Source organism: Perognathus longimembris, chromosome 13 (genome assembly GCF_023159225.1).
Source record: "Perognathus longimembris pacificus isolate PPM17 chromosome 13, ASM2315922v1, whole genome shotgun sequence".
Taxonomy (NCBI): Eukaryota; Metazoa; Chordata; class Mammalia; order Rodentia; family Heteromyidae; genus Perognathus; species Perognathus longimembris.
This window is the reverse complement of record NC_063173.1, coordinates 15130776-15144528: the sequence shown is the minus strand read 5'-3', so window position 1 is coordinate 15144528 and position 13753 is coordinate 15130776. Positions and strand designations below refer to the sequence as shown.

The following is a 13753-nucleotide window of genomic DNA, read 5'->3' as shown; positions in this document are numbered from 1 at the left end:
TGTCTTTGTCCTTTAGAGAAATGCAAAGGACACCATGATATCAATAGAAACCTATCAAAACACTAAGATTAAAAAAAATCGGGGCTGGGGATATGGCCTAGTGGCAAGAGTGCTTGCCTCCTCTACATGAGGCCCTGGGTTCAATTCCCCAGCACCACATATACAGAAAATGGCCAGAGGGGGCGCTGTGGCTCAAGTGGCAGAGTGCTAGCCTTGAGCGGGAAGAAGCCAGGGACAGTGCTCAGGCCCTGAGTCCAAGCCCCAGGACTGGCCAAAAAAAAAAAAAAAAAAAAAATCAATGATGGCACAAAGTGTCAATGAGGGTACTAAAGTCAGTATCACAAATTCATCTATAGTCTCTGTGTCAAATGGCATAGCCACTATAATACAGTTTGAGAGTTCCCTAAAAACTATTATGATTGCAAATGGACTTAATGTACTTAACCCTGAGAAATGATCATTACCTTTACACACTTCAACCCTAGGCAAGTGTTCATTACATCTATATATTCAATATTTATTATTTATTTCATGCTGTATTACATTGCCAAAAATTTCTAAGGCAATATAAAATAATGGGACCAAAGAATAATTTTGTCATCTTCTTTTTTTTTTTTTTTTTTTTTTTTGGCCAGTCCTGGGGCTTGGACTCAGGGCCTGAGCACTGTCCCTGGCTTGTTTTTGCTCAGGCTAGCACTCTGCCACTTGAGCCACAGCGCCACTTCTGGCCGTTTTCTGTATACATGGTGCTGGGGAATTGAACCCAGGGCCTCATGTATACGAGACAAGCACTCTTGCCACTAGGCCATATCCCCAGCCCCATCATCTTCTATTTTTAATAAGAATATATTTAGTATTCCCACCTTTAACAAATTTATACATTTGGACACACACACACACACACACACACACACACACACACACTTGCCTTTACCTTAAATTCTAAAATTCAATCCCCTTTGAAACCTGAAAATTTTAAGTTTGAGGCAAGCACACTTTAGATGCTTAACTCTGTGGTAAAGTGATAGGAAATTGTTTAGTCTTTGTTCCATATTGTGTATGTTTTTCCTATAAGTTGTACTCATTCATGTATTAGCTGATAGCATGCTATTTCAGAATGTTAGGAAACTTTTGGCCCCTGCAGAATATCCTTTCTATGATCTAAAAAATCCAAATGCCTTGTTTGACTTGATAGATTTTTTTATTTGACAGTGTATCCCCTCTGTCTTCATGAATGAACTCAACTGCTGACTGCCAATAAGGACAAAAGTGAGGTTGGGATCTCTTTTTGCATGCATTCCTCACTTAGACAGTGCAAACAATTGTTGCTGCTGATAATTTTTCAACTCACAATGTAGTATGTGTCTCAGTAGTATGCCTGTCTGCATCTAGGTATTTGTACTGTGACACTCTCTCCATAAACCTCCATTTTCTGAGTTTCCCAACAGTTCTCTTTTCTGTCCTCTATCTTATTCTTTTTTATTTTTTCCTCTTGTAACTCTTTTGGTCTCTTGGGCTCCTGCCTCGGTGCTATCCCAAAGCATCAAAGGAGGCGGGGTAGGGGCATGAGGACTGAATAAGGCAAGTGTAAGATAAAGGAATCTTTTCCTCCTTTGGCAGAGTCCCCTGACTATGGGAGGAAGAGGTCTCCACAGCTTCATTCTGACCTGATGCTTTGACTATCATTTACAAACATCCCCTAAGTCCTCTCCTAACGGACCTCGACATCTCAGGAAAGCCCTGGCAAATTAATCACATCTGACAGCAGTAAGTAGATTCTATTGTCTACCGATTCTTCTTCATGTAGCCACCTCCCATGTCTTCACTGCTTTTGTTCAACAGTCAACATCCTATTTCTCTCCACACCTAATAAAACTCTAAACCCTGATTAACATAATCCATGCTAATGCTCAGACCAATATTGCTTTCTTTATCATTTCATTCATAGATAGTTCTTATTCATTCATATGTGTCTGCCCACTCTACAGTTTTCATGATCTGCCCTTCTCACTCATCAGTCATGTATTCTAGTTACCCTCACCTAATAATGTTCTCTTATTGGATCTGTAATCCTCCTACTGAGTTCATTTTACCTACATTTTGGATCAAATTATACATTGTGGGTGTGGATACTGAGAATAGAAGTGATGGATAAAGCAAGCCATATTGGCATTCTGTAGTTTTGTTACCATACTCTGTTATTGAGAGAGATGTTAGGGCTCAAAAGTAGACAAAAGAGCATAAAAATACTGGAAACACAAGTGTAAAATTATGAGCAGTGTAAAGTTTGCTTTGTGGGCACATTCTACACACCCCTCCCAATAGGTGTAAGAGTAAGAAGTAAAGAATTTTCTGGGAAGAGCGAGCTCTTAGATAGTTCAAGGGCTCTTCTCTATTTCCCTTTCTAATCTCTATCTCCTGTTTAAATGGTAGGACCATTCAGGGCGTGGGGTGAATTTTTACTTCTATCAGTTCCTGCATGGAACATAGAAAAGGCTTGACATTTTGGAAGGGAAATTTTCTCTTTGATATAAAGTCAAACCAAGAGAATGTGTCACTAAATATATGTGTTTTTTTATTGTCCTTGATGCTAAAGTAAAGGGCTTTACTCTCATTATAAGAGAATTAGTACAACTTTCAGAATGAATGGGATTGTTAGTCTTTCTGTAATCCAGCTTCCATTTCATAGTTTCCAGGTAGGTCCAAAGTCTCCCTTTTATATACTGAATTATGTGGAACTTTCAACCACCAGCTGTTGTAGCCTTTGCTGTTTTGCTTTGGTCTTCCTTCCTTTCATTGTACCCCTAGCTTAGTTCCAATGATACCCTTGCCTGGGTGCAAATCCAGATGGTATCATGTAGCCCATCTTTCATGGTACCTGAATTGTTAGGCTCTGAGATCCTGGATTATTATTATTTTTTTAGCTCTTATAATGTCTACAAATCTAGAACAAGCTACTTAAGCTCGCCATTGCTCAGCTCCCTGAGGCATGAAGGGGAGTTATTAATATTAATCCACAGGCTTATTGTGAGGAGCCAGTGATACTTTTACTAACTTAAAGCAGTGTCTGGAACAATAATGCATGACACACACTCTTATTAAGTATTACAACTCCATTGCATAATTTACTTCTCTGAAATGGAGTTACAGTCTATCTGATAATGGCTTTAGGGAACTTTTCCAAGTTTGGGGATTTGTTTATTTATTTGCATATGAAAAGTTATTGCTGCAGCATTTTCATCATCAAAATCAATCATCTTGGTCTTTCCTTCTTGTGTTTGTATAGGAATAAGAAAGAGTCACTGGGGCCAATGTTATTTTGCCTGGTGGGAAATACATAAATAATAAATGTTTGTGCAAGGTTGCAACAAGACTGTTAGCCTATCTTCAACACAAAGCCACTTATTTTAGTCCGTGGTTGTCCGAGATCATTTCTCAGCTCAGTGATTACTTTATGTTCCACATCCGATGTCCAAATGAACCCATCAAGATAAAATCTAGGCTCTTGCTGTTGTCTTCTCGGGACACCTCAATCTCGTCTTCTGAAGAGATCAGAGGACATAGCCAATGCCATGGAGCAGAAGAACCACAGTGGGCGAGTGAATGAGTTTGTGTTGCTGGGTTTCCCTGCCCCAGTGCCCTTGCGGGCATTACTGTTTTCCCTTTCTCTGCTGGCCTATGTGTTGGTACTGACAGAAAATGCACTCATCATTGTGGCAATTAAGAACCATCCTACCCTACACAAACCCATGTATTTCTTTCTAGCTAATATGTCTTTCCTGGAGATCTGGTATGTCACTGTCACCATTCCCAAGATGCTTGCTGGCTTCATTGGGTCCACACAGAGCCATGGACAGCTCATCTCCTTTGAGGGATGCATGACACAGCTCTACTTTTTCCTGGGACTGGGCTGCACTGAGTGTGTCCTCCTTGCTGTGATGGCCTACGATCGCTATGTGGCCATCTGCCATCCTCTCCGCTACCCTGTCATTGTCAGTAGCCGGCTGTGTGTGCAGATGGCAACTGGTTCATGGGCTGGAGGATTTGGCATCTCCATGGTCAAAGTTTTTCTCATTTCTCGCCTCTCTTACTGTGGTCCCAACATCATCAACCACTTTTTCTGTGACGTCTCCCCATTGCTCAACCTTTCATGCACAGACATGTCCACGGCAGAGCTTACGGACTTTGTCCTGGCCATCTTTATCCTTCTGGGGCCACTCTCTGTCACTGGAGCCTCCTACATGGCCATTACTGGTGCTGTGATGCGGATCCCTTCAGCTGCTGGTCGCCATAAAGCTTTTTCTACCTGTGCTTCTCACCTCACTGTGGTGATCATCTTCTACGCAGCCAGTATCTTTATCTATGCCCGGCCTAAGGCACTCTCCGCTTTTGACACCAATAAGCTGGTCTCGGTACTCTACGCTGTCATCGTACCGTTACTCAATCCCATCATTTACTGCTTGCGTAACCAAGAAGTCAAGAGAGCCTTACGCCGAACTCTGCATCTGTACCAGGGCCAGGATGGCAATCCCAAGAAATCTCACAGAGATGGTTAGAGGGGAGCTGTGGAGTCTGGCAAACTGTTGTTAAACAAGGGCAAATGTCTGCTATGATGTCTGATGGGGTTCTTGGTGTCTAGACTAGGGGCAAGTTTCAAAGGCATTGCCAACAAACTGGGAATACTTACTAATTAGTCCAGGAGGAGGTTAGAAGCTAGATTTCTGCAAGTAGCAGCTATAAAGTCCAAGCTGGACACTGGTCCTGTGTCATCTGCCCTATTGTTATTTACATAGATCTTCTAAGCAAAGAGCCACAGCGAGGCTTTATTATGGTGTGAGTGACAAAGCAAATATGTTAAGAAACTATGAATATTGAGTTGGCAGCATGTCACCTTCGGGACCCCAGGGGCTTCGGGCATTGTTTCCTGATGTATCGAGCTCATCGCCACATTAAACTAATGTCTGAGTGCAATGTTTCTTTAGTCTCTGTCTTCCTAGTTGACTAGAAGCATCATAGTGACAGGATCACATTTCCTTAATATTGTTTTATCTACATGATCCAGAACACTACCTAGCACATGGTGGCTATGAATAGATATAATAAATGAATATAGTTTGATGCCAGCTGGATGAGATATGTATGTGACACCTGGAGGTGGGTATGGCAGGCATTGATGAGGGACAAACTGGTCAGCCTTTCTGGGAGGGAACTGAGCAGTATGTATGATCGACTCTAAAAACACTGAACAGATTTGGACATATGTATATATTTATAAAGACAAAAAATATGGCATTGTTAAAGGCAATGATAGCTTAGACCTTCAACGGATACATACTATACAGTCACTGAAATAGCATGATCTAAAAAAGTCAATGACAGAAAAATTATCCTAGTACAACAAATGAGATCAATTAGGTTGTGTAACAGCATCACAGGAACCAGCTTTATTTATCTGTTTGTATAAACCTTATAAAAAGGCAAAGGACTAAAATATTATGTGTAGCCATCAATGGACATTTTTCTTATAAAGTGCATTCTACAGCAAAGCATGGTGACAAAGATATGTATTTAAATAAAATATTTTCCTAATCACTAAGATATGCAACTTTACTCATCTAGAAAGAAAGTGAAAGAGTTTTTGAGAACAATATTCAGAAATTTAGCTCCCAACTATTTCATTTAAGCCCCAGAACCCTGACAACAATGAAGCTTCCATCTCAGGCTCCATCACCGATTGCTGACTTTTAGAGTTGTCAGTTGCCTCATATATTCGGTAGAAGGCTTCATAACCTGTGCTGTGATGCACAGGCTGGCCTCAGACTCCTGGGCTCAAGTGATCCTCCTGCCTCAGCCTTCTGAGAAGCCTGGCTATACCATACATAACCATATTTGTTAAGCTACACTTAATAACATTTCAATGTAATAGACATTTTATGTGAGCCCAAATAATTATATTACCTTCAACACATCTCATTGCAGTGCATTTAAAGTGACTAGAAATGAAGTTTGCCAAAACTCTACCTCACAATTTTCCCTGTGGAGTAAGTTTTTGAATGGGGCAGGGATCTGGGAAGGAGGCTATTATAGCTATTATATGAACTTCTCTTAAAGGTTAATTCCAGTTAGTAGGAAGTAACAATGAGCTTCTGATTTTCTCTACTGTGCTTGCCTTTCCTTTCCAATATTATATAATGAAATGCATTACCTTTTCAAGGTGCTCTTTATGCTAACTCTCTCTAACTTTCTGACTTCCAATTTTTAAACCAACTTCAGTGTTTAGCACAATATTCTCCATCTATCCTTTTTTAATAAATAAAGAATGACAGGCTGGTTGATTGACCTGAGCTATGATGGGGATGAGTCCTTTATTGATGTGGATTGAATTTTGATAGCGACCTTTATGGGCCACACTGAATTTGAAGTGAAAACCTTCTAGGATTTTATTTTTTGCTATTTGTTTGAAAATTGATAACATTCAATTCTTAAAAAAAATATTTATTGAAAAGGTCATAAGCAAGGGGTGACAGTTACATAAGTAAAGTAATGAGTATATTTGTTTTTAAACACTGTTACCCCATCTGTCATTTCCTGCTGATTACCCCTTTCCAGTCCCCTCTCCCCACAAGTTGTAGAGTTCATTTCCAATGTAGTCTCAAGTGAATATCCATATTGCCTTAGTTGCATCCTTTGTCCTGCTGTTTCTATGATTCCCTTTCCCTTTGACAGATCAAATAAACTATATACAAGACACAAGGTACAGAAAACTATGAGAAATGAAAAAAAGAAGAAGAAACTACGTACAGGACATTTTTTTAAGAGAAGTATTAGTTACTTGGTTAAGTTTGTGTTGTCTTCTATTGATGTACACACATTTGGGTTTATGTGATTTCGGCAAGAATATAGGACTTTAATTTTCCCCGTTCCTTTGGATGCTGCTTGTTTCATTTCATATTCATAATTTTTCAGTCTTTCAAAGTTTTTCATAGATGATGTGACTATTATAATTCTGAGGGCCAACAGTCTCTTGCATACATACAGGATGGAGGAGAACTGGATCTACTTGAGCCATTTATACAGGGATTTATTCAGCATGACCAGAGGCAGCTACATCTATAGGCTACAGAGAATTAATATAGATGATTTCTGTGCTCACAATGCCCAGTAGTTCCCACCAATGTGGAATGAACTGCAAGGATTTTAGTCTGCCTTTCAAATTTTCTCACAACTTAATCTAAATTTTCCTTTTAGCCTTTATTTTTATCTCTTGTGCACAACAAACCTTGTATGGATGAATGTTCATTGTAATTATCAGGGCTTATGTACTTCAAGTTAATAGTTCCATTTATTTTATTATTTGCTACATTTAACATTGAACAGTGTCAGCAAATATTCCCTAAACCTTCCTGAATAAAGAACTTTCTAAAACAAAAAAGGAAGAGTAAGAGTTGGTCTGCAACTCTGAAAACAATTTCCACAAATCAGTAATCCCTGACAATTATGACACACAAGACTGAAGGCAAAGGGAGAGATGAAGAGTGGATAAATACAGATATAATACTCAATGTGCATATGTGAAAATGGAAGCAGGTAACGAGGGGATGGGTGGAGCTGAAACAGATGGAGGAGGTGGAGAATGATCGAGGAGGTAACATGAAGATGAATTGTACTCATACTCTTTATAAAACTACTTTACATATCTATATATATTTGATGTTAAAAATCAATGGTAGTATATATATATATATATATCTGTAATATTCTATTTGAGTGTGAAGACAGCAATATCAAATCAAAAGAGAAAAATTTCCTGTGCAGATTATGGTATTTTGGACTGAATCTTAGAATATACAAATATTGATTAAAAAATAAAATCTGAACATATTGTGGAGAAAGTTGAAAGAGATTAAAAATGATAACATGTAAATAGCTAATTGTAACAAATTTTAAATTCTTACTTATGAACAGAATAAGTGGGATGAATGATGATTATTTTATGGGAAAGCAAAACTGAGTAAGAAATACTTGAGAATCTGAAAAATCTAATAGTATTACAAAGCAAAATCTAATAGTATTATAAAATAAAATCTAGTATTATCCCAACATAAAAGAACCATTTTAAATGATTGGTTTTTAAAGGAGATCGGTTTCAGCAACTTCTACAAAATGATTGTATTCTGTCTTTCCTTTCTTTTTTATTTAATGCATTTTTATTGTTATTGTTATATAAGTCACATAAAGAGTACATTTCTTCTTGAACAATGTCACTCCTTTCCTCTCTCTCCCAGTCTTCTACTTACAGTGATGCATGAGTCATCACCTGAATTTCTCATGACATTCATTTATTGATATTGTTAATTCATGAGAGTAACATAAGATAAGGAATAAATGGCATGTAGTAAAGTTATGGATTTATGCATTTATCATTAATAAAGTACAGCAATTCTTCCAGAAATCACTGCTAGGTGCCAGCAGGCATGAGGAGACAATGTCATGTGGCACAGAGATGGAAGGAAGGCCTGCAAGGCAGAGCTCCTCATCTTCTCTTAGAATTATTCCTTGGGGCAAAATTGCTTGCCCTGACTTTCTTGTTTCATGATAACCAGTAGTCCCAATCTCACCAGAATTCTTGTCAGTCAACACATATCTCTAAGAAGAGGAGAAGGAAGAAGGGGGAAGGAGGAGAAGAAGAAATGGAGGAGGAGAAAGAGGAGGAAAAAGAGGTGAAAGTAAAAGCTAGGTCAACTCTCCTCCATCATATTCCAATTAGTCACACATAAAATAATTCAGGCTCTCCAGGACCTGGCAAAGTTTCTCCAGGATTCCTCTTTACTTCAGTCCCTTGCTTCAGTTCCTTTCAGCTACCTTTGGCTACTACCTAAACAGGAGAGCATGTGTGGGATTGTGTTCTTGCAAAACGTTAGCTGTCAGTTCTCAATGTTATAGTTCCTAGGAGCACAGTTTGTAGCAGAGATCCCAAGAGCTCAGTGGGCTGTGGATAACTTGACAGACACTGGGAGCATCTGCTTCACTCTGTTCTTATCATACAGTGCACACTTCTCAAGCGTTCACTCAACAACTGCTGGTGTCCAACGCAGTGGGTGTGACTTCTTGTCAATGCAGAGATTCCTGACTTTGTTACCTTACCTTTTGCTATCATTACTCTATATTATATAATTTCTTTTTTGTTTTTGCCAGTCTTGGGCCATGAATTCTGGGCCTGGTGGCTGTCTTTGAGCTCCATTTGCTCAAGACTAGCTCTCTACCACTTGAGCCACAGAGCCACTTCCAGATTTTTCTATGGTTAATTAGAGATAAGAGACTGACAGACTTTCCCACTTGGGCTGGCTTTGAACCACTATCTCAGCCTCCTGAGCAGGATTACAGGTGTGAACCACCAGCGCCCTCCTCAAATTGTTTACTATTCAAATCACTCTGAACATCAAGCCCTGTTAACTTACTCTACTGACCAAATCCACGCTATAGTTCAAATTCCAGCACAAATAATATTCTGCATTGTATAGATATCACAATGCACATATCCATATTACCTTTGATTCTAACACCAGTGACATGATACTAAGAAGGTAATTATTTTTATTCTGTGATGAATAAATTGAGAAAGGTGAAATGTCTAAAGTATGTGTAGCTTCCCAGATTAGGAAGTTGATCTTCTGAAGTAGGTCAGCTTAAACAAAAAAATTAGTTCTCATTATGCCACTTCAGTACTACCTTTCTTTCAAAAGGAATGACACCTCTTAGATGATACATCTTGGATAATGCCTCTTTGTTGTTTCTAGGTTACTAACAGAAAACACATGAATTTTTACGTTAAAGCACAGATAACATTATATGTTCATTATGGTATATATTTCTTATTTTATTTTCAATACTATAAATTCTCAGAGGCATATAAATTGTGTATATTTGTTTTGAAAAATTTAGCTTAATAAAACTAGAAATTTTGTAAGGTTCCAACCCTGGGGCTTGAACTCAGAGCCTGGGCACTGTCCTCATGGCTAGTATTTTACCATTTGAGTCACACCTTCACTTGTGGCTCTTTGGTAGTTAATTGGACATAAAGGTCTCAGGGACTTTCCTGTTCAGGCTGACTTTGAACTGTGAGGATCCTCAGATATCAGCCTCTGGGGTTAGAATCTAATCCTAGCTAGGATTACAAACATAAGCCACCAGTGCCCAACAAGGATATATATCCTTGTTTGTTCATATATGTGTGTGTGTGTATATATATATATATATATATGTTATTTTATTTATCCAGTTTGGGCTCTTGTAATGGCTTTTGAACAACTTTGTGCTTTGTCCTCTTATTCATAGGAGTTAGATAAAAGGACCATACCATAACCACAGGGCCACAAAAAAGAAACTTGTAAGTTCCTGTTTTAGGAATCTCCAGTTGGAGAGATACCCTTTGCTTGTCCAGGTCCCTGGACATAGCCTTTGGCAGCACACACAGAGTTTCCCCAGGGCCAGGACAGACTACGTGTGAGATCCCTGAGGAGAGACAGGGGCAAAAAGGTATGTAAATGCTAAATATATTCTCCCATCTTTGCTTCTGTCTTATTTTGCTGCTGCAGTACATACCATACAGTCTAAGCAAAGGCTAGACTTTGATTTTTCACATAATATAAACACTCCAGAGCTATCTTCCTTCTCATTGTCAGCTAAAAATGACTGTAAAATTTGCATGCCCAGAGAGGCCAGATGGACTGTGGTGAATGGTTGGAGGTACTTAGAGGAAGTGACAGATTTCCAAAGAAAGCTTCAAGGGAAATGAAGAGAATCTTGGTAAGATATTATCAGACACCTTTCCTGGGCACGAGAAGGCCTAATTAAGAAGACAGTGAATATTCAGAGTAGAGTATGATACAGCCAAGTTTAGGGAATTTGGGCAAGCACAGGGTCTTCTATCTTTAGACAAGGATGTAACTGATATTCTTCTTAAGAAATCTGTCATGCAGGAAATGAGGAAGAAAGCTTTATTGATGAATGCACGTATATGAAGCCAGAAACTGTAGGGGGTGGGGGCTTTCAGATCGGACTCAGAATTGGTATCTGGGCTTTAGATTTTTTAACTACTGAGCTTGTAAAATTACAATAAAGAATATTTAAGTTGCCTGGAAAAAAAAAGAAATCTGTCATGATGTGCTGTCTTGGGAACAAGCCCATGGTGGGCTGAAAATAATCCTGTAACAAAATTATTGTACTCCTGTCGTTACCTTGGACAGCATAAAGATACCCAGGTTTGGTGCTCTGGATTCTGGAAATAGGAGAAATCATAAGATACACTCTTCATTCCTCCAGGTTTCAAAGTAGAGCTTGCTAAGAGGCACATTTGTGACAAAGAGCGTGGAAGAGAATATGAAGTGACAGAGATCCACTTGAGTTTATGAGAAAAAGAATCATTAGAATGAAGACAAGGATGAAGGCATAAATAATCTGAACTCAGAGCCCTTCAAAGATGCTGTAATTCTGTTCTCCAGGAAATGTTTTGCCATAATATCAAAACAGTAACAGAAAAAGTGAGTAAATGAAAACAAGTGGCTATATATATATATGTATATATACACACAAAGGTTTATAATCATATAGTCCTATGAATGCATGTATAGACAGGCCTGTGGCACAAATATAATAGTAGCTAGTATAGAGCATAACCATAGGCTAAAATCTTGTTAAGTGGGTTTTCATTAATCACATTTAATCATCATGACAAACCAGGTAGGTTAGCATTGCTATCAATACCCTCTGTATATAAAAGAGCATGTTCAAGTACATTTTGCTTCAGTGATCGGTTCCGGATAACAATATTTATAGTTTTAGTGTGGCTCTAAGGCCAGTGGTCTTAAGTTCTGTGAACAGGTGAGTGTATAGGATATTATGGAGATGATCAAAATGTTGCGTGTAACTGGGGTACAGGATGTCATATACAGGGTCACAAGACATGGAGCTGGAGAAATTGGTGGAGGGGGGGATATTAAGTATTTCCAATGTGTGATTAACATTTGTATTTTTATGTAAAGTGAATGCAGGAATCAAGGACATTTCCAATAATTATTGCCATTTTAACTTTTAATGAACTCTATACTGAAGAAACGATGTTTGAAATATTACAGCTATTGTCTGATCTGATGTTATTCTTCCTATTTGCTTTTAGCAGGAACACAGGTTGGAGAAGAGAGTTCCCAGTTAAATAGGCCAATGAACAAGAGAGGAAAAAAAGAGACAGACAGAGACAAAGACAGATAGAGACAGAGAGACACAGAGAGAGACAGCGGCCGAGGGTCTACCTTCTTACAAAAGAAGATGAGATGAAATAGATAGCAGTATTCAAGTCATTGTTCCCAGGTGATTGGCAGTTGGTGTGAAAGTGAAATTTTTAAATCTGATGGTTTTATTTTACATTTAAAGAAGAGTCTAACAGAAACTGTGCTATGTCTTGTCTATAGAAAGGCTGCATTATTAACTTAGTTTGGTCTTTTGTCTGATGCCATAGGCCTAGTGTTTATTCACAGTGGATTAGTCATGCTGGAGCTGAACATCACGGTGGTCAGTGAGTTCATCCTGGTGGGCTTCCCTACCGCCCCATGGCTGCAGGTCCTGCTCTTCTTCCTCTTCCTTCTGGTCTACCTGCTAGTCATAGCAGAGAATCTTGTCATTATGCTCACTGTCTGGGTCACTGGCTCCCTCCACAAGCCTATGTACTATTTCCTGTGTAGCCTGTCCTTTCTGGAAGTCTGGTATGTCTCAGTGACAGTCCCCAAAATGCTGGATGGATTCCTCCTACAGAGACGGCGTATCTCCTTCAATGGTTGCATGACCCAGCTCTACTTCTTTATCTCACTGGCCTGCACAGAATGTGTGCTCCTGGCAGCCATGGCCTATGATCGCTATGTGGCCATCTGCCATCCTCTCAGATATCCAGTCATCATGACAACAGGTTATTGTATGCAGCTGGTGGCCCTCTCCTATGTGACTGGCTTCATGATCACGGTGATCAAGGTCTATTTCATCTCACAGGTCACCTTCTGTGGCTCCAATGTCATGAACCACTTTTTCTGTGATATCTCACCAATCCTCAAACTGGCATGCAAAGACATGTCCACAGCTGAGCTAGTGGATTTTGCTCTGGCCATTGTCATCCTTATCTTCCCACTCACAACCACCATCCTCTCCTATGTCTACATTGTGTCTGCTATTCTGCGCATACCCTCTACCCAGGGAAGGACGAAGGCCTTTTCCACCTGTGCATCCCACCTCACTGTGGTCATAATCTATTACACAGCCATGATTTTCATGTATGCCAGGCCCAGAGCGATTGCATCATTTAATTCCAACAAACTCATCTCAGCTGTGTATGCAGTCGTCACGCCTATGCTGAATCCCTTTATCTACTGCCTAAGGAACCAGGAAGTCAAGAATGCTATCAAGAAGACCCTTGGGGCTGGTTAGTGAGAAATATTGGGAACCAAACAATGAACAATAAATAGTGTCTTTACTTCGAAATCACTAAGAGGGTAAGAGTCATATGTTTCATTATAAAAATGGTAATAATTTAAGGATATGTATATGATTTATTTAATCCACGCTGTATTATAATCATAAGATCATTTTACCCCATACATTATACCACAATAATGATTCAATTTACAAGGAACTTCAAAATGGGCATTTTCAACTATTAGATGGAATACTATGTATATGTTTAATAAGTCCTGCATAGTTCAGATCAAAT

The 13753-nt window shown here is 39.1% G+C and overlaps 2 protein-coding genes across 2 annotated transcripts; both read left to right on the top strand.

Annotated features, from left to right (window-relative positions):
* Nucleotides 1-3571: 3571 nt before the first annotated feature.
* Nucleotides 3572-4556, top strand: LOC125361785 (olfactory receptor 226). Its single transcript, XM_048360388.1, has one exon. The coding sequence runs from the start codon at nucleotides 3573-3575 to the stop codon at nucleotides 4554-4556; it is 984 nt and encodes a 327-aa protein (XP_048216345.1). The 5' UTR covers nucleotide 3572.
* Nucleotides 4557-12543: 7987 nt separating this feature from the next.
* On the top strand, nucleotides 12544-13470 carry LOC125361924 (olfactory receptor 6-like). Its single transcript, XM_048360547.1, has one exon. It carries the CDS (start codon nucleotides 12544-12546, stop codon nucleotides 13468-13470), a length of 927 nt encoding a protein of 308 aa, XP_048216504.1.
* Nucleotides 13471-13753: the final 283 nt, after the last annotated feature.